General features: G+C 41.9%; 1 protein-coding gene across 1 annotated transcript in view; it reads right to left on the bottom strand.

The window, feature by feature from the left end:
- Window positions 1-4,048: 4,048 nt before the first annotated feature.
- The window catches only part of TGFBR1 (transforming growth factor beta receptor 1), a 49,605-nt gene continuing 29,404 nt past the window's right edge, over window positions 4,049-24,249 (bottom strand). Inside the window, exons 5-9 of the mRNA XM_061588281.1 lie at window positions 23,838-24,005; window positions 21,689-21,845; window positions 9,413-9,537; window positions 9,197-9,327; window positions 4,049-8,173 (exon numbers count right to left, since the gene is read on the bottom strand). Coding sequence (XP_061444265.1) covers window positions 8,048-8,173; window positions 9,197-9,327; window positions 9,413-9,537; window positions 21,689-21,845; window positions 23,838-24,005 — 707 coding nt within the window. The 3' untranslated portion in view covers window positions 4,049-8,047. The remainder of the gene's footprint in view (window positions 8,174-9,196; window positions 9,328-9,412; window positions 9,538-21,688; window positions 21,846-23,837; window positions 24,006-24,249) is intronic.

The following is a 24,249-nucleotide window of genomic DNA, read 5'->3' on the forward strand; positions in this document are numbered from 1 at the left end:
GTCCTTAAAGTGAAGCACTACCTTTGAAAACTTTTTTTCCCTCTCCTTCATGCGGAGCCTCAAAGCCCCCTGCTAAAGCCTCTGCTGCTGCGCTGCCGCGCCTCCCAGCTGATCATGATCATGCCTCCCAGCTGATTTGCGGTGGCCCGATCCTATTTATTTCCACCCCCACATGCTAAAGCCTCTGCTGCTGCGCTGCCGCGCCTCCCAGCTGATCGTGATCATGCCTCCCAGCTGATTTGCGGTGGCGCAATCGTGTCTATTTCCACCCCCACATGCTAAAGCCTCTGCTGCTGCGCTGCCGCGCCTCTCCCTAACCCTAACCCTGTAAGTGGTTTGCTAGCTGTGTTTCTGGAGAAATACAGACATATGGAGCATGTACGTTATAGCGAGGCGACGTTTAATGAAGCGACGTTAAGCAGGGTATGCCTGTAATAATAATAATCTCAGCAGGTTGGCTGAGGTCCACATACTGCAGCTGGAATGTATTTATTTATTTAATTATAATTGCATTTATACCCCACCTTTCCTCCAAGTTGTTCAAGGTGGTGCACATGGTTCCCCCCCCTTTCCATTTTATCCTTACACAGATCCTGTGAGATAGGTTAGGCTGAGAGACTGTATTTGGTCCAAGGTCACCCAGTGGGCTTCACGGCTGGGTGGAGATTTGAATCTGGTTCTTAGTCCAACACTGTAACCCACTGGTGTTGGGAGACAGGACTGTACATCTTCAGGCTGTGTGTGTGGGGGGAGGTGGATACCAATTTGATTGGATATTTGCAGGGAGCTTTTAATTAATTTATTTAGTTGTTTATTTATTTGATTTATAGCCCACCCTAAGAGCACTAAAAACACTTTAAAACATCATAAAAACAGACTTCAGCATATATTTAAAAAATCCATTAAAAACATATTAAAGCAAAACGTATTTGAAGATACGATTTTGCCATGCACCATTTTTTCAATTAACAGAGACTAAAATTACAATTAATGTGGGGGGGGGGTCACAAAAATGTTTGAGCTTATAAAGCGGGTCCCGTACTCCTAAAGGTTGGGAACCACTGCAGTAAACTGTAAACAAGCTGAGAAAGTACCGAAATCAGCCCCATACACTTGCTATTGTGTATGCCCTCACATTCTCACAACAGCTCCACTGTCAGCCTGCTCAAGGCAGGAGACAGCAGTTCTAAACTTTCTGTGCACCTGATTGAGGCTTCCCCATATATTGTGCCTTTTGATACAGAGGCATAAAACCATGGTCATCATCAGAAAAAAAGCTCAGTGGCATGCCTGCTGGCACTTGAAGAGCAAGGGAAGGTCCAAGCAGCTGATGTCAAAATGGAGACTGCCTTCTTCTTTGCCACAGCAGCACTGGGGTTCAAAATGGCACCAGTTTTCTTTTTGGCTCATTCTGCGGCTAAGGGGAGGACCACTGTTTGTTTGGTCTTTCTAAGCACCTTCTATGAGGCTGGCCTCCCTTCTGCCTCTTCCATTGAGGTCAGCTCACTTGGGGGCAAGTGCTGCTGTCACAAAGGTGCTGTGCCATGGAAGACTGGCTCGGAGATCCAGCGAAGGAGGATAACCATTGAAGAGGTGGTGCCTGCTGTTTTGCTCAGCTCATGCATACACACTGCAAAGGGGTGCAAAGGAGATGAAAATGAACTGGGGGGAAAAACCCAAGCACAGCGCCAAGCAGCGGGTTCTAATTCTGCCCTAAATAGCCACTCCTGCCCCCCCAAACCCAAGCGGGGGACAGGGAAGGTGGGAAGAAGGAATAAAGTTCACAGTAGTGAGAAAACAACAAAGGATTAAAAAAAAATAAAACACAAGCAGGTAACAAAAAGACCATGAAGGCTGAGGTAAAACTAACCCCCCCATACACCTGTAAAGATTGGGGGGGGGAGAAAACAGAGAAGCTGTAGAGAAAAACATAATGAAACAGGAATGTTTCATCAAATTCAAGATAACGCAAAGGAAAATACAGAAAAACCAGAAACAGTGGCAAAAGGATTATTGGAGCTAAGGAAAAAGTAACCGCCTACACAAGAAGGCAGGAAATGAACCCAGGTGTCATGTGACCGAGGCAACCTACTCCCTTACCCAGAAATTAACTGCAATTCCGGCCTGTGGACTCCTGGTGGTGCACAAGATCCGCTTGATGGACTATGATCCGTGGAGAAGTAAAAGATATCAATATTTCCCTTTGCTTATATCTTGATGTCCCTTGTGCATCTTGCTTGAGACTTATGTTCTCTTTGCTAATACTAGTATATTAAAATTCCTTTCATAAGGTCCCTTATGAAGCCATAAAATCTCTTCCCCATTACATTTCTTAAAGCTGTGTAGTCACAATTGTTTCTAAGCAGATTGGAACTATAATCAGAGCTATGTAGAAATAGAGAAGAGTCTTATCTAGGAAAAAAGACATGCATCATTAACCTATCTGGATTATTACAAAGGTTGAAAATCCACCATCCAGTCTATGCACAAGACATATGTGCTAATATGGTACAGAAGATGAGAGGATACAGCAAATCCAGCTTGGAATCTCTGGTCAGCTATAATGCTCACTTGGTAGCTGTGAGGAAATCACTATCTGTTTAGAATCAAAGAGTTGGAAGGGGCCTTGTAAGCCATCGAGTCCAACCCCCTGCTCACAGCAGGAAATCCACAGCTAGAGCATCTCCCGCAGATAGCTGTCCAGCCTCTGCTTGAAGACATCCAGCGAAGGGGATCCCACCTCCTCCCTAGGCAGTCGGTTCCATTGCCGAACTGCCCTTACTGTCAAGAAGTTCCTTCTAATGTCCAATCTGAATCTACACTCCTGCAACTTAAAACCATTAGACCTAGTCCTACCCTCTGGGGCAGCAGACAACAAATCTGTACCCTCCTCTGTGTGACAGCCCTTCAGGTACTTAAAGAGTGCAATCATGTCACCCCTCAGCCTTCTCTTCACCAGACTGAACATGCCAAGTTCCTTCAACCTTTCCTCATAAGACTTGTTCTCCATACCGGCTATCATCCTCGTCGCCCTCTTCTGAACCCGCTCTAACTTGTCTATATCTTTCTTAAAATGAGGCACCCAGAACTGAACGCAGTATTCCAGATGAGGCCTGACTAATGCAGAATATAGTGGGACTATTACTTCCCTCGACCTGGAAACTATCGCTCTGTTTATGCAGCGCAAAACCGCGTTTGCCTTTTTTGCCGCAGTATCACACTGCTGGGTCACGTTCAACTTGCGATCCACTACAATTCCAAGGTCTTTCTCACACGCACTACTGCTAAGCCGGGTATTTCCCATCCTGTACCCGTGCATTTTGTTTTTGTGGCCTAAGTGCAGAATCTTGCATTTGTCTTTATTGAATGTCATTTTATTAATTTCAGCCCAATTTTCTAGTCTATCCAGGTCCCTTTGGAGTTTAGTTTAGTTTAACTCAGGATTGTTGCAGGGAATGGTTAACATGAAAATTATAAAGCCACTCCCCAAATGTATGAATAATAAAAATGTATCCAAGCTGTCATACTCAAATTTTAATGGCATTCAAGTGCTGCAGTTATTTCAAAATCTATATTCTGTGTCAGCCCTAGCAAGGTATCTATTTTTAGGTTTAGGATATTTCACCAAATATTCCTGCTTATATAGATGTTTAAAATACCAGGTACATGTTCTGGTTCAGTATATTCTACTACCAACCAGCAACCCCATTTTTATCAAAGCACATTATTATAAGAGTCAACAGATGCAAGGCCAGAATCCACAGAATGGTTGTTCTGATTGCACGGGAGAACATTATAGACTTTTTCTCCTTAAACAGCAGCCCACTGAGGGGGAATTTCAAAAGCAGCTTGTGATACCGTATGCTGGGTTCTGCTGTTGAAAGGGCCCCTGTGTGAGCCTAAGCAATTTTAATTCTCACATGTTCAGAATGCTTTTTTAAAAGGTGGGTGGGGGGAAAGAAATCATCTTAACTAATCCATACATACTCTGGACGAGAATACCAATAATTTAAACTTCATTTTACCAAAAAGAAAGCAGAAGCATGTATCTACTAAAAAGAAAGAAAATCTGTAATTGCTTTTATTACTGTAGTGTTAGCACTTAACAATAATCATCATTCTTATACTATTTACAATCCTCTGTCGTATAATCTACTGCGCATACATTATCAAGCACATGTGCAGCAATGAACAGTAAGGCTTGAAAGTAACACATTTCTACAGATGCTCAAAATGTATAATCCAAAATGTAAAAAATTATGTCTCCTTACCCCTATAGCTCTGGAAGAGTTGATACAAAATTGATAAAGCAGAAAATATGTTGGCAAACAATACAAAAGGGGGGAAAAGTATGCAATCTGGACAAGAGAAAATACGCACTCAGCTTGACACAGGGCCTGTTTAAACATGCAGATACTCCAGTGTCCACACACAGCTCTCACATAAACAGCAAATGTGTATTAGGGGCCACTCTGTATGTATGTCTACAAGAGAACACAAAGCAGTCTCCCACCTCTAAAGCCAACATGAAAGCTCGCCTGAGCAGGATCTTCAAGTGAGAGCACACATAGGACTTTGGATCAGAGCCAGTTATGTACCAGCAAAGTTGAAGATTTACCATATAATACCCATATTTTAAAAAGACATGAAATTACCAACCTTGAGAATGGTATGAAAAAATATTAAATATTATATACACAATGAGGTAAATGTACCTTGGTCTTTTTAAGAGGTAATTTAAGTTTAAAGCAACTGACTGGTGTTTTTTTTGTTACATGTTAAAACAATTCAAATACCATTAAGACCATTGTAATGGCACAGAATGAACAATGAGCAAACTAAAAAGTGGATCCGTGGCACTCAGCTGACAAACCGTTATTTTGTGAGAAAAGCTTCTTGCTAGATTTGAATCTGCAAAACTATGTCAATGTTATATATACAGGCATTTCTAGGCTTACATTAAGGTGGGAAAGCCTACAAGAATATATAATAAAACAACTCTTAAGGATTAGTAAGAGTCCCTAAAGTTTCAGCATTCTTGAGATGTCTTGAGTAACAAAACTTGCTACCATTCCTTTTATGTATCTTGTAAGGAATATGTCCAAGGTCTGAAATGCAACTGTAATACTACTAAAGTCTTTATAAAAATCTGTATTAAGTAAATGTGTACTGTGTGAAGATTTCCAATAACATAATTCACCAGAATTATACCAGGGTTTTTCTGCATATCCTTGAAATGTTTTGCGTTAATTACTGTAATGGTTTAGTGCCAAAATATTTTGGTCCCCCTGGACTCTCAAGAGAAAAACATTAGTACAGTTTAAAAAATATGGATACTTGCCTAGGTGTTCAAAGATCTGTATTAGGGACAGTGTGGAGATTAATCTGAGTCTAGACTGAAAACAAATTTCTAGGGTGCTCAAGAAAGTCTCCAAAGAGAAGCAAGCTTCTAAGACCTGCTTCCACCCCCACCCATCCCCAACCCCTCTGAACCCTTTTCCAGGTCAGATCTATCTCCAAGCTGGGGAATAGCTCTTGACTTCCCTCCCGCTCCTGTTCTCCCCAGCCAACAAAGGACATTCCCACCCATTTTACTTTTACTTTCAAATGGTAAATGAAAAAGGCGATAGTATGCACATCTCTTAACAGATGGCACTCTGATGCACTTTACTATGCAAAAGGACAGAGTAGTGGCTGTTAAGAACTGGTAACCTGTAGACCTTGAGGACATTAATTACCAAGGGATACTGCTTTCAGTCCCACCATCCCCACTCCATGCTTGAAGGCAAAGAATAGGGAAAAGCTGGCAGGGGAAAGAGTTGAACCATCTGAGCTACTCAGACTGGCACTGTACATTTCCCAGGATTTTCTGTTGGGGGTGGTATTGGAGAAATCTGGAACTAATCTGAGAAAGGCCTCAGAGGATATGATCATCCCTAATCTGTGTATGAGTTTACAAGCAACAGATTAAAAAAGTTCTATGTAACATATACAGGCACTCTTTCACAAGATACTGACAAATCAATGGAAAACATGGCTGAAATTCTGTCATCACAGCCGAAGCCACAAATAACAAAGTATAATTTGCACCATATACAATTTGCCTGTTGCAAAGCCTATTTTAAGAAGAACTGCTCAAAAACTAACCTTATAAAACTCTCTAGACTAAAACAGAAACATCATTTTGGCTTGAGGGAATTATGGATAATCAATATGACAGACAATTGGTAACCACTATTAATTCACTGTACATTCCTGTAAAAATTGCAGATCTTCAAAGTCTTTTCCTTTAATTCATATGTGAGTTGCATAAACACAAAAGCAAATACTTTTTGCTTGCTGCCTTATTTTAACTTTTATGCAAATCAAAAGAAGTTTTTTAAAAGACTATAGTTTCTCTTTGTTTTTCATAAATGTAACTGGTTTGAAAATATATTAGTAGTAATCCAATTTGTGTGCCAGATTTGCAGAAATGACACCTAAAATACATCTTAAAATGCAAGTGCTATTTTTCATTGTTCTAGATATCAACACAATATATTCTAACTGGAGCTTTTTGCTGTTTCATAGGAATTAAACCCAGAAGTTAGCAAACTTTATTTCTCTGTAGGTGCCAGAAATGCAGAGAAAACAAAAAAAATAGCACACAAATTTCTTTCCAACTGTGACTTAGTAAAAGATGGATGTCTCAATGAAGAGGAGATCTTCAAGGAGAGCTATAAGCTGTAAAACACTGCTGCGTGTGAGGCTCTTGCCACAAAACCGGGAGTTGTCCTGCATGGGCAATTCCAATGGCACCACATGTTGGAGGTAAGGGAGAGGGGCTTAGATTCAGTCCAGCTTATACAAATGGTATTATAAGAGCCAACAATGCCAACCATGTGTTAAGAATGTGCACACTGACCTGATCCAGAAAAATCACCACACAGGAGCTCCAGACGCTAGGAACACTGCTTTGCACATCTGGACTGCATCCAATAAGGCTAGCCACATGCACTGTTTTTGCATGTGGATTATCCTTGGAGAAGCAGGCAAACAGCTGATACTTTAAAAAAACCACTGTTCTTTGAACAGATAAGGGTCTGTATAGAAATAAAAATTTCCCCCATAGAAAGCATTAGAGCTCTAAAATTTATTTTGGATTAGTCCTCATGTCAAATTTAAAAAGAATCTGGAAGTACTCTTTATAAGAGTCATTAACAATTAAGCGTCACTTTTGACACCACAATTCATTGTGATGTACAACTCTGATAACAGTATGGAATTAATTTGTATACTTAAAATCCCTACAGCCTTCAGAGTTTAGAGGTTTTGGTAAAAAGAAAGGAATTCCACACACTATAAAATCCCCCTTTAACTAAGACATATTTGCCATTCTACAAGCACCAAAGGCTTTGCATATCCCTACTGAATTGCATTAAGAAAATTAAAAAGTGGCACTTCCTGGTACAGTACAATCTATTTTGAAGGCATGAAATGTTCTGAAGCAACGGAACAGAAATATAATACAAAATATAACTGCATGTGTTGTATATGTTCCTCCAGACTAAATGAGGTAATGTCTATAAATCCTGATAAAAAGGTCCAATAGCAGTGCCTTAGCGTTCAAAACACTACTCAGTCTGATGAGAATAAGCTAAGAGTGGTTCAGAATATACAGCGTACCATCATGAACAAAGCAAATAGCTTTAAAAACTTTCAACACATCCTTCAATGCAATAGTGTGCACAAGCTCCACTATCTTAAGCATCATCTTCATGTTTTCAACAAAGCAGGGACCAGCATTAATCCTCAGAAAACAAGTTCCATTTTACTGAAGCTAAACTAGTATCCCAGGAAAGAGGCGTTCGTAGTGTAAGGTAAGGAGCTGTACAACATTTTACTGCATCTATAGAAATCCTGGGATAATAACTGATCTTCCTATCTTGTATAGAAGGCAGCAATTTCCTTCTGTTCCCTCAGTGAGGTAGAACAATTAGCCTTCTTAATGCACAAATCAGGTGCAGATATGGTCCTTTAAAAGTTTCCTTCAGTAGCACCTCCAAGATTACATTTTTATGCCTTCTTGCTGACTCAGCTGAGACAACGTTTTCTTTATGCGTAAAGCTGTTAGTCTTGCTGCACCATTGGCATACCAACATTCCCGCATAATTTTGGCCATTACTCGTAAGGCCTGTAAAGAAAAAAAATTAATTCACAACTTTAGTTTTCATGCTCTAAGTTCTCATTTTTTGTATCACGAATTAGTCAGCCTCAGTGATGTGGGTTTTTACTAAACAAAACTAAAAAGTATGCCATGTTAATTTCACCTGTGTTATTGATATCTCAAAACATTTTTTTCATTGACCAGAAGTTGAACTGGAATATCTGGGTTTTTGGAGAGGGGGCAGGATTCAATAAAGTGTATATAGTAAGGTTGAAATGCATTTTCAAACAAGCTTGAAGCTTTACTTAGAAATTAATTTTCATTGGAAAACTAGTAGTTATTTTAAAATGTGACAATTCAGTAGCATACATTTTTCTTACATAAGTTAGATTTTATGGAAGAATGAAGACAGTGTCCATAGATTAATTTAGCATGCCTGAAGATCTGTGTGCATAAGTATATGCAGTCCCTAGGGATAGTCACAAGAAAAGTTAATAATTTTCAATCCATCTATTGTATTCATTTTAGCTATGCATTTTGGTTTCTACCGGAATTATTTATTTATTACATTTATACCCCACCTTTCTTTTCATGATAGATACCCAAGGCAGCTTACGTATGGTTCCCAGGTGGTCTCCCACCCAGGCACTGACCAGACCTGACCCTGCCTAGCTTCAGCAGGGTGCTGGCCTCATATGCCTTCAGACCATAGTCTGGGACTATAATTAATTAATTATATTACCAATTAATTTTATAAAATAATGCATTTACAGTATACAAATAGAAAGTTTTCCACAGAAAAATATTGCAGTGGGAAATTTTCTGCAGAAAATATCTCATCACACATCACTTGTTATTCTTCTTAAAATGTTTAATATTTCTGTGATCAACCATGTCCCACAGACTCAAATGCATACCCTTCAATTCACAAACCCTCTCAATTTAAATCTTTCATTGCCTTAACTCAAAATAAAAAAACCTTAAATTCACACTAGACTGTTTTATGGATTTTTAAAAATTCTACTTTTGATACATCTCAAAAAGCCTCACCTCGCAGCTTTGCCATCTGTTTGGAATATTGGGTCGAAGCTTTTGTTCACAAACAACTTTCCTCATTTCTTCAACGGAAGGATCAGAAGGGACTAGGTCATAATAGGGTAACTGGTAATCTTCATGAATTCCTGAGATGTGTAAACCAAGATGTGACTTAATTGTGTCAAGAAAGAACCTTAGGTCAATTTCTGTTTCATTTCTATTTGTACCTACCACCAATTGAACATCGGCGAGCTATTTCCCAGAACACTAATCCCATTGCATAAATATCTGCTCTTTTGAAAGACTCAAAATGTTTCATGTTTATGGAATCATCAAGTACTTCAGGAGCCATGTACCTATTGAAATGAAAACCAATACATATTATGTACAAAGCAGTGTTCTCCAAACATAGATATTTTTCTTTAACTGAGGCACCATAAACAGTTTAGCCACTTGGACAGTTCAGCATTACACAACAACGACAGTCTGAAGACACTATTGACCTAGCTCTCCAGTCCAGCCAAAGCTAATAGGAGCAACTACAATAGTAGCTTTTTAAACAACCTACTACTTTTCTTATCACCGTGTGGTAATTTGAGAAAGGAAGAAGTAGAATGCCAATCAATTAATCTGTATTTACTACCTCTGGGGCCTAGACATTATTTCTCCCATGCTCAACATTAGAGTTCCACCTATAGTTTTGAAGATTTTGATTAATAAAAAAAACATTGTTTCCCTTCAGTCACCCATTCTCCTGCTGGCTCTCATGAAGAAGTGTAGTCATTTAAAGATTGACTGCCAGCTCTGTACCTTATTTATTCATTCATTCATTCATTTATTATTTTATTTATACCCTGCCCTTCCTTCCAGCAGGAGCCCAGGGCAGCAAACAGAAACACTAAAAACACTTTAAAACATCATAAAAAGACCTTAAAATACATTAAAACAAAACATTAAAAAAACCTTTAAAAACATTTTTTTTAAAAAGGGTTAAAGATATTAAAAGATATATTAAAAGCAATAGTAGAGAACAGTGAGCTCTTTTCTTTTCCTTTATATCTGCATTCCCTAAGACCAAAAAACAGATTGTCAGAGAGGCTTCCTATACAACGACCATGCAATTTTTCAGAAAAGCGCTAAATTTACACTATATGTGGGCTAATGCTTAGTTATCGTTTTCATATATCATATGGAGGCATGTGATATGCCAGTTCAATACTTAGCGACCTATATATGACACAAGATTTAAAAACACAATTCATACAGTAATTAAAAACAACAGGATAGTTTTGAACAATGTGGATATATGTTCTATGCCGGTTTTTAATTTAACAAACATCCCTATTTATCAAGATTATTTCATGTTCGCTCACAAGAGCACAGAGCATGAAAGGTTGGCCTTTGTCCTTACAGCTCTTCTGACAGCCTTTTGTGCAGCCACAAGCTTATAGCAAGCTTGGGAAACTTCAGGAAGTGTTGTCCAGAGAGGCTCATATAGTCCATCTTCAATCAGACTAGCCCAGCTTGTTAGGGAAGAAAGGGCAGACCTTGATACAGTATCTGACTGCAGATATGAACACTCTGGTAGACAGCCCTCTTTCCACGCTGCTCAAGAGCAGCTCACGTTGGTAGAATTCTTTTCAGAGTTAAGCTTTACAAACAGCTTCCTTCTGACCGTATCCATATCAGTTCAGGTGCTTTTTCAGTCAGAGAGCAGTTTGACAAACCTCTCAATAGTATGCATAGTTTCTTCTGGAATATTACATGGCTCACACCCCATCCTTCACAGTGCATCAATAAGCTCTGGCAGAACATTCTATGTGGACCAGGCTGTTATGGTATGCCAGTCACAGGATGGGAATCTCAAATTTCTTTGATCATGATAATCAGGTGTCTTCTTTCACTGTCTGATGAAAGAAGACATTCCATTTTCTTCCTTCAAGAGCAGCCCCTACAACAACATGCAATCCCACTCTTTCTCTGGTTGCACCTTTCAGAGAGTCTGTTACAGAGAGATCCCCCAAATCGTGGCAAGATACATTTCATAGTTACCCAGGCAGGTGCCATGCACACACACGACATGCCTTCATATAGGAAAGTGATCACCATGTATCATCATGCTTTTCTGAAAAACTGCATGATCACTCCAAAAAGTTCAGGTATCGTGCTGCCACATTAATATAATATTAATTAATGTTGGAAATACAAAGAATACTGTAAACCATCTCAATATTATTTCCTGCAGAGGGAAGATGGATTTTCTGGTCAAGTAACTTTTTAAAAAAAACAACTTTCCACAAGTAACAAAAATGCATGAATGTCACTTTTTCAGGATCTGCATGCAGATTAGGAGTAGTATGACCCTGCTAATTCCCCCTGATCTCTCAGTGGATTTTGATACCATTTACCATGGTATCCTACTGAACAATTCTGTGGGTTTGGAGTTGGAGGCACAATGTTACATTGGTTCCACTCTTACGTACAGGACTGATTCAAGAGAGTAGCTTTGAGAAACCTGATTTGCCATGTGGTAGTTATGCTGTGGGGTCCCACAAGGTTCCATGTTGTCCCCAATGTTATTTAATATCTATATGAAGCTGCTGAGAACAATCATCAGGGGACTAGGGGCAAAGTGACACTAGGCTCTCTCAAGTTAGGTGAGTGTGTGTAGGTGCTTAGAGGTGTTAATGGACTGGACAGGAGCCAATAAACTGGAGCTGAATGGTGTCAAGATGGGTGTACTGTGTAGCTGTGGTTCCCAAGCCTGGAAACTGGGTGATCAGCCTTTCCTGGATGGAGTTGCACTCTTCCTGAAGAATCCAGTGCACACTCTGAAGCATACTCAATTCTACCTTATCACTGGAGGCTGAAGTGCCACCCTGGGCTCCTTTGGTAGAAAGGGTGGGAGTGCCTGTTTCCAAGCCAGTTTGCTACTAAGCCCAATTCCAGATGCTTGCTTTGGCATGTAAACCCTGTACTAGCCTGGGAACCAGCTACCTGGAAGAACGCGTTCTTTTGTATTGTCCTGCCCAAGCTTGGAGATCCACAGGGCAGGGCTTTCTGGCTATACTGTCACCTAATAAAGTCCAGTTGAACAGCACCCCAATTGTGAAACACTCTTTGCCCAGAGGTTAGCCTGGTGCTGACAGTGCTTAGTTTCTGGCATCAGATGAAAACGCTTCCATCAAGACTTTTAAAGACCAGCCTTGATTTACAAGGATTGTAAAAGATGGAGAAATTAGATTAGCTTTTAAAATTTGAGTTTTGTTTTTATCTAATGTATATGCTGTGAATGTGTTATGGTGAAGGGCAGGATATAAATTCTAATAAATAAAAAAATGGAGGATAGACCATTGGTCTCACCTGAAGGGTGGTTTCCCCAGGTATCATACCATCAGGTGGGTAGTAGTGCAGCCTAGTGTCCAAAGGCAGGAATGCAGGAGTCAAGACTTCGGCTGCTCCCTCTGGCTTGACCCCATTCTATTCCGGAGGAAATGTACACCGGATCCAGACATCTCTCTTCAGACAGAACATGCTCAGCCAGAGAAAAATGCAAGGAGCAGCAAACATACTAATGCACCTCTCGACTCCACACAGAAAATATGCATAAACAGTAAGATCAAGAACAGCCTTAGCAGTAACGTAACTTATGCAGTAACACAGGTGATGTAATCTAAACTCTAGTGGATTGAAATCCGTTTAAGAGTTATTAAAGAATAGTAAAAAATTATTTGCTGACTAGCTAGGCAGCCGCCCTCACCAGGGAGGGCCCTGATGGTATGATACCTGGGGAAACCACCCTTCAGGTGAGACCAATGGTCAGTTTCCCCTACGTAGCATACCATCAGGTGGGATGTACCAAAGCAGTCCCAGTAGGATGGGCCCAGGCTGCCTAAGATGAAGATAGTACCTGTTGTAGAACTCACCAACCAAATGAGGTGTCTGCTGAAGTGTAACGATCTACCTTACAGTGTCTAGTAAGGAATTTGGTGTGGACCACACAGCCGCCTTACAAATATGTGCAATGGGTGCGTTAGTTGCAAAAGCAGCCATAGTGGCCACCAACCTTGTAGAATGGCCTGTGACAATTGGAGACACTGGTATCTGAGGAGACTCATAGGCTAGAGTAATGCAAGACTGCAGCCAATGAGAGAGCGTTGAGCTGGTCACCTTCTTCCCCAAGGTCCTTGGATGAAACGAGACAAAGGGAGACTCAGATAGATGAACGTCTCAGATCCTAGCCAGGTAGACCTTTAGGGTGCGAAGGATGTCCAGGGAGTGCCAGGCCTTTTCATGTGGATGAGTCGGCTGAGGGCACAAGGAAGGCCAGACTATATCTTGACTACAGTGAAAGACGGAAGAAACCTTAGGTCGAAAGGCAGGATCTGGACACAACATCACAGAGTCCTTGTGGAAGACGCAGAGATGATGGGCAATGGACACAGCTGCCAGATCCAATACCCTCCTAAGAGGAAGACGGTACCTGTTGCAATCAGACGCATAATGATTCACTTTGTAGTCCGTAATGAAAGAACTTGGAGTAGACCAAGACGCAGCCCTATAGATATCTGCAACTGAAACATCAGTTGCAAAGGCAGCCATAGAGGCTGTTGACCTAATTGACTAAGCTGTGATATTTTGGAGCACTGGAACTTTAAGAAACTCATGAAGCAGGGTGATGGTCCCAATGTCCGTGAAGGAAAGGATACGAATAGTGATTCTGTCATACAAATGTCTCTAGTCCTGGCTAGATAGACCTTAAGGGCTCAACGCACATCCAGAGAATGCCAGGCTTTCTCAAGAAGTTGGCTTGAATGAGGACAGAAGACGAGGAAGTGTAACAGAGCAAACGGCAGCTTAGGTACAGTTATCCATGCCAAGACTGGCTGGAAAGAAACATGATGTAACAAGACCCCAGTAACTCTTTTGCCAGAGAGACGGATGGAGACAGGCCAGCGAATGACCCGGATACGAATGAGATAACCTTAAAGAACCCCTTGAATAACTAACCAATGTCCAGCCTTCTCCACAGGATGAGCCAGATTGGAATGAAATTAATTGGGACCAAAGGATGCCCTCTTAGTGAAGGTTGTATTGGAGACAAAACGTAAGAGATTGATGAAATCTCCTGATGCAGAGTGTAGGCTACAGCCCCATATTCAAACAACGAAGGACATACCCCCTGTGGACAGCACTTGGAAAGCATGACCCATGAACTCTGGTAGATCTGGATCCTGGAGGGAAACCCCCAAAGACTTGACTGCCACTGCTGAAAAGACCAGGCTCCGGAAGGTTGCCCGGGACAGAAGACCTAGCCTTGTTGGCAACCCCCTGAATCCATGATGGGCAGAGTCAGGAGAACTGAACACCATGGCCAGTAAGTCAGGAGTAAAGGGCAGAGCAGCATCTGCTTCCACCTTCAGGCAACCTGTCAAAAAGCGGGGATAGCTGAATGTTGTGAATCAAGATGAACAGATTTGCAGTTGGAAGACCAAGTCTACAAGTAACTGGTGGAGACCTCGTAAAGGGGTTTGCCCTCCCATGTCCCCACTTGTTGCCTGCTACCCTGGACTACTTCCAATTCTTAGGGACACCTGGCCCAGGGGACTAGAGGAGCTCCTCTTGCTGACTCATCAACAGAGTGGTCCCCAAGGAGGATGAGCCAAGTAAGATCAGACCGATGCCTGTGCTATATGTCAAGCTTGAGGCCAAGTGAAATGATTCCTCTGAGCAGCGTAACTTTCTTGGAAAATACGTGTGCGACCAAATTGCGCTAAGTAGGCTTGCAGAGGCATGTCAGGCATATTAAGATGGGACCACGCACACCAAGATGGTGGCAATCATGTCCCTAAAAACAAATTACGTTCCCAGAAGCACCAGTGAATTGACAGACCAGAGGACCAGTGGTTCGTTTGCACCTGGAATGGTCAATCAAGCCTGACTAGGATGCAAAAGAGGACCTTGAAAACAGCATGGCTAGATGTACTGGAGATGCCATGGTGGAGGAAACGTCAACTTATTGTTTCCAGCAACTATGGCCTACTGGCCAAGTTATCCGACTACCACTATGTCATATGGTCATCTGGTAAAATTCAAATTCCTTGATGAATTCCAAAATGAAAGAAACACCTCAGAGACTATTGCCCTCCAAACGAATTGGAATTCCTGTAGTTCCTGGCAGAAGAATAAGAACATTGCACCTCCATGGAATCCACCAGTCCACAAGCCTAGGGAGTTGCTTCATAACCTCTACCATTGTCTTAAGGCTACCCTGTTATTACACAGAGAGATAGCCAACAACTTGTGTATCCTTACTATTGTCTTACGGATACAGTGCAGAGATGCAGGCTGGGTCCAAGAAGATAAGGCAAATACATGGAAGGCAAGACCAGCAGCGGTCACCAGACATGATGAACATGCTCTGACTGCATAAACGGGGACAAAATGCTTCGAAACCCTAGCCATCCAAAACCACAGAAGCATGCTGCTGTACTCATGTCCTGCTTCCAAGCCTCCTGTGGACATATGGGGCTGCTTGAGGGTCAGCCACAGGAAAAAAAATCCCCAGGGCCATATTCTAAGTACCTATGCAATAACCAGTGCAGAGGACGACCTGTCAAAACAAAAAAAGAGTAAATTATATTTATTAATTAAGTTATTTATTTTCTTTTTAAAACCACTGTAATGCTCATTTGCAAATAGGGAAGCCAAATATCTGTACAAATATGCCAATGTGTGTAACCTTGAGCCAGGTTACACCAATTTAACAGCGAAATAAGCCTTACCAAAGAATAAATTGTTTTGATAAATTTAATACGGAATGTTAAACTGTTGTAAATCGCTCAGGGACCTGCAGATGAAAGTCAGGAGTTGACTGAACAACCACCACCGTCCAGGCAAACTGCACCTCAGCACATATATGCCAAGGAGAGTAACCTTGAGTCTATTGTCACAACTTGAAACAGCAAAGTACCAGTTTGGCTACCAGTTGTCTACCGGGCCCAATTCAAGATGTTGGTGTTGACCTATAAAACCCTATACGGTTTCGGCCCAGTATATCTGAAGGAACGCCTCCAGAATCACCGATTGTGCCGCTTGACGAGATCAGCCTCACAAGACCTTCTCTCGGTCCCACCGGTGAGAACAGCTAGGGTGGTGCGGACCAGAGAGAGGGCATTTTCTGTTGTGGCCCCCACCCTCTGGAACTCCCTCCCTTTTGATCTTAGACATGCTCCCTCCTTGTCAAGCTTTCGCCGAGCCTTAAAGACCTGGCTATTCAGGCAGGCCTACAAGATTGGGACAGATTAATTGTATGTTATATGAACTGAAGGATGGTCTTGTAGCTTAAATTTGGTTGTGTTGATATATGTATTGTTTTTACTTCTGTTGTTCGTCGCCTAGAGTGTCCCTAACCCGGACAGATAGGCGACTGAAAAATAAAATTTATTATTTATTAAAAGTAAGCTTAACCAAAAGCTAAATGGAATTTTCAACTGTCTTAAGTCGTCCAGGAACCTGCTGGTGTAGGACAAGACATAATCGGGCAACCAGCTTAATTCATAATATCCTGCTAAGTTAAACTTACTCAGCAGGGTAACCAGTGGACCCTTAGAACTTCCAAGGAAGTCCCTGGATAAAACTAAATATTTATTCAGACAGTTATGAAGAACTGCAAGTGTTCAGAGAATCAAACTGGAGCTTGCACTGATGTTCCAGAACAAATAGGGGAGAAACCTTGTGGAATTGACAAAGCTGTATCTTGCTTATTTACGTTTTCCCACCAGGATGACAGTAAGATCTTCCTCTGTAAGGAAGTCACTGGATAAATCCCAAAATTTACACAGACAATTATGAAGTGCTGCACCTGTGCAAAGGAACAGTCTGAAGCTTTGAAATGAAGCTCATGAAGCAATTCATATATCTTGACCACAGTGAGGTCCCTTAGAGGAACCACTAAGGTATGAAGGGCTGCAGAAATTTACACAGACAGTTATGAAGGGCTGCAACTGTTTAGAGGAACAGACTAGAGCTTTGAGCTGAAGCTCATGAGGCAATCCCTATATAGTAGAGCCCCACTTTTTGGTGCCCTGCTTTTTGGCGTTCCGCTAATAAGGCGCCAGCAGGGCGATCAGCTGTAGTGCGGGGAGCTCCAGACGCCACGCTCCAGCTGACAGCGCTTGGCCCCTGAAGCTCCCCGCGCTACAGCTGATCGCGCACTTTGTCCCACTTTCCGGCGGGTTTCACTTTTCAGCGGGGGCCTGGAATGTAACCCGCCATATGAGTGGGGCCCTACTGTACATTATTACACTAAAGCCCCCTAGAGGAGTTACCATGCCATTTTATTGCTGCCTCTGTAAATGGCCTGCTGCTGTTCAGGCCTCAGGAGAACTAGAGCTTTGCGCTGAGGCTCAAGAGGCAGTTCATATGCCCTCACTACACTGAGGTCCCCTGAAGAGCCATCAGGTTATTCTGCTGTTGCCTCCACATTATACTCCTGTTGACTATACATGGCCTGCTGTTGTTCAGGCCTTGGGAGAACTAGACATTTGAACTGAGGCTCAAGAGGCAGTTAAATGCCCTCACTACACTGAGGTCCCCTGAAGAGCCATCAGGTTATTCTGTGGAGCTGAGGACCCCTAAGGAGGCACCACATGATTCTACTGTTGCCCCTTGAAACGGCCTGCTGCTGTTCAGGCCTAGGGGGAAAGGGAATCAGGCCCCTTAGAAATAAAGAACCTGCTGTTCTTAGATGACTTGTCTTCAGGCATGGCCCGAGTTGTTGGTGGCTGCGAAGGAAGTAACAGCTGCCCATCACTGATGAGTGGCTGCGGTCTGTAATTGATTCCCTAGGTGCAGAGGAAGGTAGCTCAGCCATGGTAAGCATGCACATGGAAGAGGTGAGCGGTATCAGGCACGGTATAAATAGTCCAAAGAAGAAGACCAATCACATCACTCACGCACAGACTGCAGGGTGCAGTGGAAAACCAATCAACACATGCACAGGTAGATGGGTGCGGTGGATTGACGGAGGCCAGTAGAACACGCCCACGGTAGAGGGAAGTGGTATGACCTCAAAGCAGCCAATTCTTTCATGCACAGGTAGAGAGGTGTGGTGGATTGAGGGAGGCCAGTAGAACATGCCCACGGTACAGGGAAGTGGTATGACCTCAAAACAGCCAACTGCTTCCTTTTCCTTTTTCATTCTTCCCTTATTTTATTTTGTTTAATTACTGTAAATTATGGCTCCCTATTACTTCTTCCTTCCTTATTGCTCCTTCCTCTTCTTCTCTGTTGTGTCCATTTCCATGCTTGTCCCTTTAATTCCTCGGTTTGTCCCCTGACTAAGGAGGGGAGTAAACAAGAGGAGGCCAGACACAGATAGCCGGGGACAGAGAGGCACTGGCGACTGAGGAGAAGAAAAAAGGCAGGAGAACAACAGCCAAGATGGCAACCAGAGAAAGAGAGTGGGGAAAAACAACACAGAATGGCCAGGACAAAAATTGGTGTGAACCACAAAATGGCAGCTCTATAGCTCCAGCAAAATATGGCACGAGGCAGTAGCTGCGAGCTTCTAAAGCAGCAGGGCAGGCAAGAGGCCAGAGATCAGAGAGCCGCCGCAGACAGGAGGGGCGGCAGACAGGAGATGGGGCCGCAGGCATGAGCCCCAGGAGATGCAGCTGCTACCACTGCGAAAGAGAGGGAAGGAGGGGCGGCAGACAGGAGATGGGGCCGCAGCAGCAAAACCTGAGGGGCAGGTTCCACCACCACGAAAGTACAGTGGGCAGGAGATAGAAAGGCGGGAGCCGCAGCCTTGACCTCCAAGGCAGGCTGGAGCCGCCACCGCAAAAGGGAGGCAAAAGGGAAGAGACAGCTGGGGCCACAGCCACAGGAACCAGGCCAACGATAGTTGGAGCCGCAGGAGCAAGCTCCGAGAAATCGGGGGGGGGGGGTTCAGAGCCGCGATTGCGTGCTCTGGAGAGGAAGGCTGGGCGAGCTGCAGGAACAAGCTCTGAGGAACAGGAAGGAAAGGCCAGGATGGGAAGACCCACCAGCCCTACCAGAAACCCAACTCAAGGAGAACCACCCGCAAAAATATAAAACTTTTTAATTAACATGTAAAAAGTACAACACAAGAGAAAAGGCAAATACTGAAGAAAATAACTAACAAGAACAAGGAACAAATTCGCAGATAGAGCTACGGCTAACAGATTGAACCTAGGACAAAGGCAGGAATGGAATGGGGCCAAGCCAAAGGGAGTAGCCAAAGTCTTGACTCCTGCATTCCTGCCTTTGGACACTAGGCAGCGCTACTACCCACCTGATGGTATGCTACCTGGGGGAAAGGGAATATTTAATCTTGTTTCAGAACAGCACTAGACATTATGTGTAGTGCTGCAATGTTTTTCAGGGAATTAATAAAAAAACAGACAATGTAGCTACTGAGGCTGCAGCTTGAAGGGGAAAATAGCACAGAGTACTGTTGAAAATTGCTCCTTCCGAGCTACTTTTACCCTTGCTGAGAAAGACACCTGGGAAAGGAAAATGGAGCAGCTGTAGAAGGACAATTTTCAGCAGGGAAGCAGGCAAACAACCAGTCAACTTTATTCCATTTAAAAACCTATTAATACAATTTATGTATTTTAAAATAAAGGACAACTATAAAACACACTTCCTACTACTACACCTCACTTCCCAGAGATCTTATATAAACTTTCTCCTAACACTCATGGCAGCTGCTAAGAATTTTGCAGGCGTGGTGGTGGTGGTTCTATCAGATGTTTATCCGTACCCACCGCTAATAATGATATATGGAATACTGAAGAGTGAGCCAGTAAAAAGTTAACAAAGGTGTCATAAATAGCTGTCATAAGCCTTGTACAATATATGCAGTCTAATAAATACATGGACCAAGTCAATCAAGCACCATGTTAGACAGAGTCTAACAACTAAGCCCAAGGGCTAAGAAGCTTCTCCACTTCAAACAGACCGACGTTTCTGCATTTCAAAAGGACACATACCGGTCACTAAAGGGTTATATGACTGAACATGCCTTGTCCTGCTCCATGACTGTTTCCTTGAACTATGAGCTGGGCTTATGCAAGTAGAACACATGCAGACTGTTCTTCTTCAACTGAAGCTGACAGGATTTCAAAGGCCATTGTGCTGGTTGTGTGCAGAGAGAGGGAAGACGGCAGGACATTCTGAACACCCCACCATAGGCAGAGGAGGAAGCTGCATATATGTCATGTACATATATACAGAGAGGGAAAGAGAGAAGGTGCAGCAGCGCTGTATCTGCGGCAGGAAGATGGTGGGGAGGCCCACAGTGGAGTTGTAAATGTAAAGTTCCCTCACAGTTTTACTGAGTAGAGACATAAAGGAGCATTTAATGCTTTAGACAAGATAAAGCTTCCCAGTGCCTCATCACAAACAAGAATGGGAGATTAAAATGGCTTGGTAGTTGTCAGGGATCCAGCTAAGGGTTACAACATCCAAAATATGAAGGACAGTATGGGGAATGTAGTGTAACTAGTTTTTGCAGGTGCCATTTGTGTATCTATAATATTAAGTCAAACACCCCTAAAAAAGAAACACAGAACTACACATAACATGTAGTTCGGCCTTCAGTCTCCGATGTATATTTCTTGTCTAATTATCTTTGTGACCCCACTAGAGCACCCTATAATACTGCAAGCAAAAAAAAGGCCTGGTTCACACAAAAAGCAGGTAAGATGGGCAATACATATTGGAACTTTACCACTTCGGGCTGCAGGTGGAGTCTCAATGACGGAATGGCTGCTACACACAGAAAACCAATTTGTCAAGGGAAAAACTAGGGTAGAACCCTTAGCAATACCTAGTTTCCTACGTGCAGAGTTTTTTTAAATGGACATGCATTCCATCATGTGAGATCCCATGTTGTTACCAAGAAGTTTGGTTCAAGTAGAATTCTGCAAGTGTCCTGAGACTGTGAGTTTCTTCTGGCTTTGCTTTGGGCAATGACCACAGTGTCAGTACAAGGTAATTAGTAATCCAATTAGTTTTGGGGTTCAATTCAAGGTGCTAATTTTAATCTTTAAAGCCCTATACAACTCAGTACAGACAGTGGGCACCTGTCATAGCTCGACAAAAATGGTGTTCCACAGAACAGGGCCAGTCACATTAAAACCCCTACTCTAAGCTACTGTGGAGCAGGCTCCTGAGATCCCTGGAACTCGAAGGTGAGGCTCTCCTGCAGACTGCAGTGACCTACTGGATATATAAGGAATAAGGCAGGGTTGAGAAAAGTCTCAATTTTCCATGGAGGTTCACATGAGTGGGAATCTGAATCAATCACATCCAAACACAACACAAAACAGATACTGCACTGTGCAGGCTTTCATTATTGGAATGCCTGCTCTCAACAGACCCTAGAGATGTCCTGCTCTCTTGCCTTTAAGTTTAGATCTATGTTTATCAGCCTCTTTAATATATTCTATTTTTTTTAAAAAAGGGTATGAATTTTACCTTTTCGTTCCCACTCTGTGGTTTGGTGCAATATCTATTGTGTCTGTAGCTGAATCATGTCTTACTGCCAGGCCTAAGTCTGCAATACAACATGTTCCATTTTTCTTTACTAATATATTTTTTGATTTCAAGTCTCTGTGAGCTATTGCTGGCTTTCCTGCATGGGGAAAAAAGCACATGGAAAACATCAATCAACTATTGCATCTAACTAGAAATGTCTTCATTATACATTAAATCCAAATTCAAAGTTGATCTTTGGCAAACTGTTCACATCAAATAAAACAATGTTCATAAATGATACCAAAGTATGTTATAATCTTGGAACAGTTTTAAGATCTTGTAGAGGAAAATAAGAAAGGTGGGTGGATGTACATTTCTGAACTATTTGACAAATTTGAACAAAATTACTGACATAATGTGAAGCTCTGAGAGTTTAGGGAAAATGCTGTAAGAGTATTACTACTGCTATTAGTATAACCATTACTCATCCTCAAACTTGTGCAATCTGAGTATCATAAATTGGCTACTAGCAAGTTATGGTCTAACTCAGTGGTCAAGTACATGTACTGCATACAAAACGTCTCAAGTTCAGTCCTTGACTTTTCCAGGACAGACTATGATAGACTCCAGGCTGAAACCCTGGAAAGCCACTATGGCAGTCAGGGGACCATGGGATGCCACTATGGCAGCCATGTGCCCACCAGTATCACCTATGGTGAACTTGAAAGCTCTCAGTAAATATCCCCTCAATGATCATAATGCACCAGAAATGGTTTGCCTTTCCTGCTCAGTTCCTGTTTGCACTACCTCAGCCTCTCCTACATTGAACATGTCACTTTAAACATGTCAATATTTCACTGGATGCCAGCACTGGACAACCACCTTCCCATCTATTCTGAACAGAGGCAAGGTGCAAAACGTATCTCTGTAAGTGAGTGTGGCAGTGGTTGATATAGCTGCCTTTCCCCGCCCCCCACCCTAATGAAGGGATGGCTGATGGGGACATGCTTATAATATTTTGTGGCCTTTTTCTGCTCTTTTGGAAGTGGCAGCTACTTTGTGTTATGTGACACTCCCGTGGCAGTCATTCTTTGACAGTCACCCACAGCACTTTCTCAAAATTCCAATGTGCCCACTGGCCCAAAAAACTTGGCAACCCCTGGCGTAGACAATACTGAGCAAGCTGGCATCATGGTCTAACTCAGTATAAAGGCAGCTCCTTTTATTTATTTAACTGAAGTATTATAACCATCCCATAATGTAAGTTCTCTGAACATCTCACAAAATAATGTATTTTAATTTAATGTAACAATAAAAACCTATTAAAACACTAAAAACTCAATTAAAATACAGATTTTTCTAAAAGAACAGAGTCCCATAGTGAAATACACTTCATCAATAAAATGTTGAAACCGTATCTTTAGTTTTCAGAGCTTTCAGAAACAGGGAGTGTGCAGTATTGGCGTTTCCTGCCCTATTGCTTTAACATTCCTTTAGTCCACCTTTGTCTCTCTCCTGCTTGGGGAAGCAGGGTTCTAGCTGCGGCAGATTAACTGACTATTCAGCACTGGGAAAAGTAGTATGTATTGCATACTATCTCATTGCTCTTGAATGGCAATCCTAGTTTTAATTGAACACCAGCATGCATTTTTTAATGTGCTAAGTCACACCTCCGTTTTCATATTTACACATATATGGTTATAGAGAGTGATTTATTAAATAACGAATTGCTCTGCTTGGGGAAAGACTACATATAGAACTGTGGGAATCACCAACAGAACACATGAATGTGGTATAGCCTTACTTCCTATAGCTAGTTAAAAAACAAAGTATATTAAAAATGAGTTACAAAACGCATTTAAAAATCTAAACACAAAACAAATAGGAAATAAACAAAAATATTTTATATAGGATTAAGAGTAGAAGAGACATAGCAATATATAAAACACATTTTGTTTGAAACGAAACTGTCTTCAGAATTTATTTTATGAGAACTAAATATATATACGATGGTGATTTGACTATTGTACATTACTGGGAGCTTGAATAAGTTTAATATGATGAAAACCTTAGAGCCCAGTCATAATTGTGTAATGTTTTTTCCTATTAAGCCCAGATGAATAATGACAGACACAATGTGCTAAGTTACCTTGAGTGCCAACAATCTCCATGTGAAGATGCGCAAGTCCACTAGCAGTAGACAAAGCTAGTTTTATCATTCCTTCCACAGTAACAGTATACCTGTTCAGATAATCAAAAAGAGAACCATGCTCATGATAATCTGACACCAGCCACAGCTGTGTCCATGTACCATTGTCTGAAAAAAAAAAGTGTAATATGAAGTACTTTCCAAAGACAAACAAAACAAAACACAAAAATTATTTTCACGTATGCTCAGCAATTCATTTAACCATGGTCTCTTTGCAGTAAGTTCTCAAGGCAATCAAAAGCCTTTCTATTGTTGCTAAATAAGAAGAAATGTTAACAGCTGTAATTCTGCATACATCAGCGATTTAAATCCCAATAAACTCAATATGATTTAAGCAGGCCATGTGCACAGA

Source organism: Rhineura floridana, chromosome 11, assembly GCF_030035675.1.
Source record: "Rhineura floridana isolate rRhiFlo1 chromosome 11, rRhiFlo1.hap2, whole genome shotgun sequence".
NCBI lineage: Eukaryota > Metazoa > Chordata > Lepidosauria > Squamata > Rhineuridae > Rhineura > Rhineura floridana.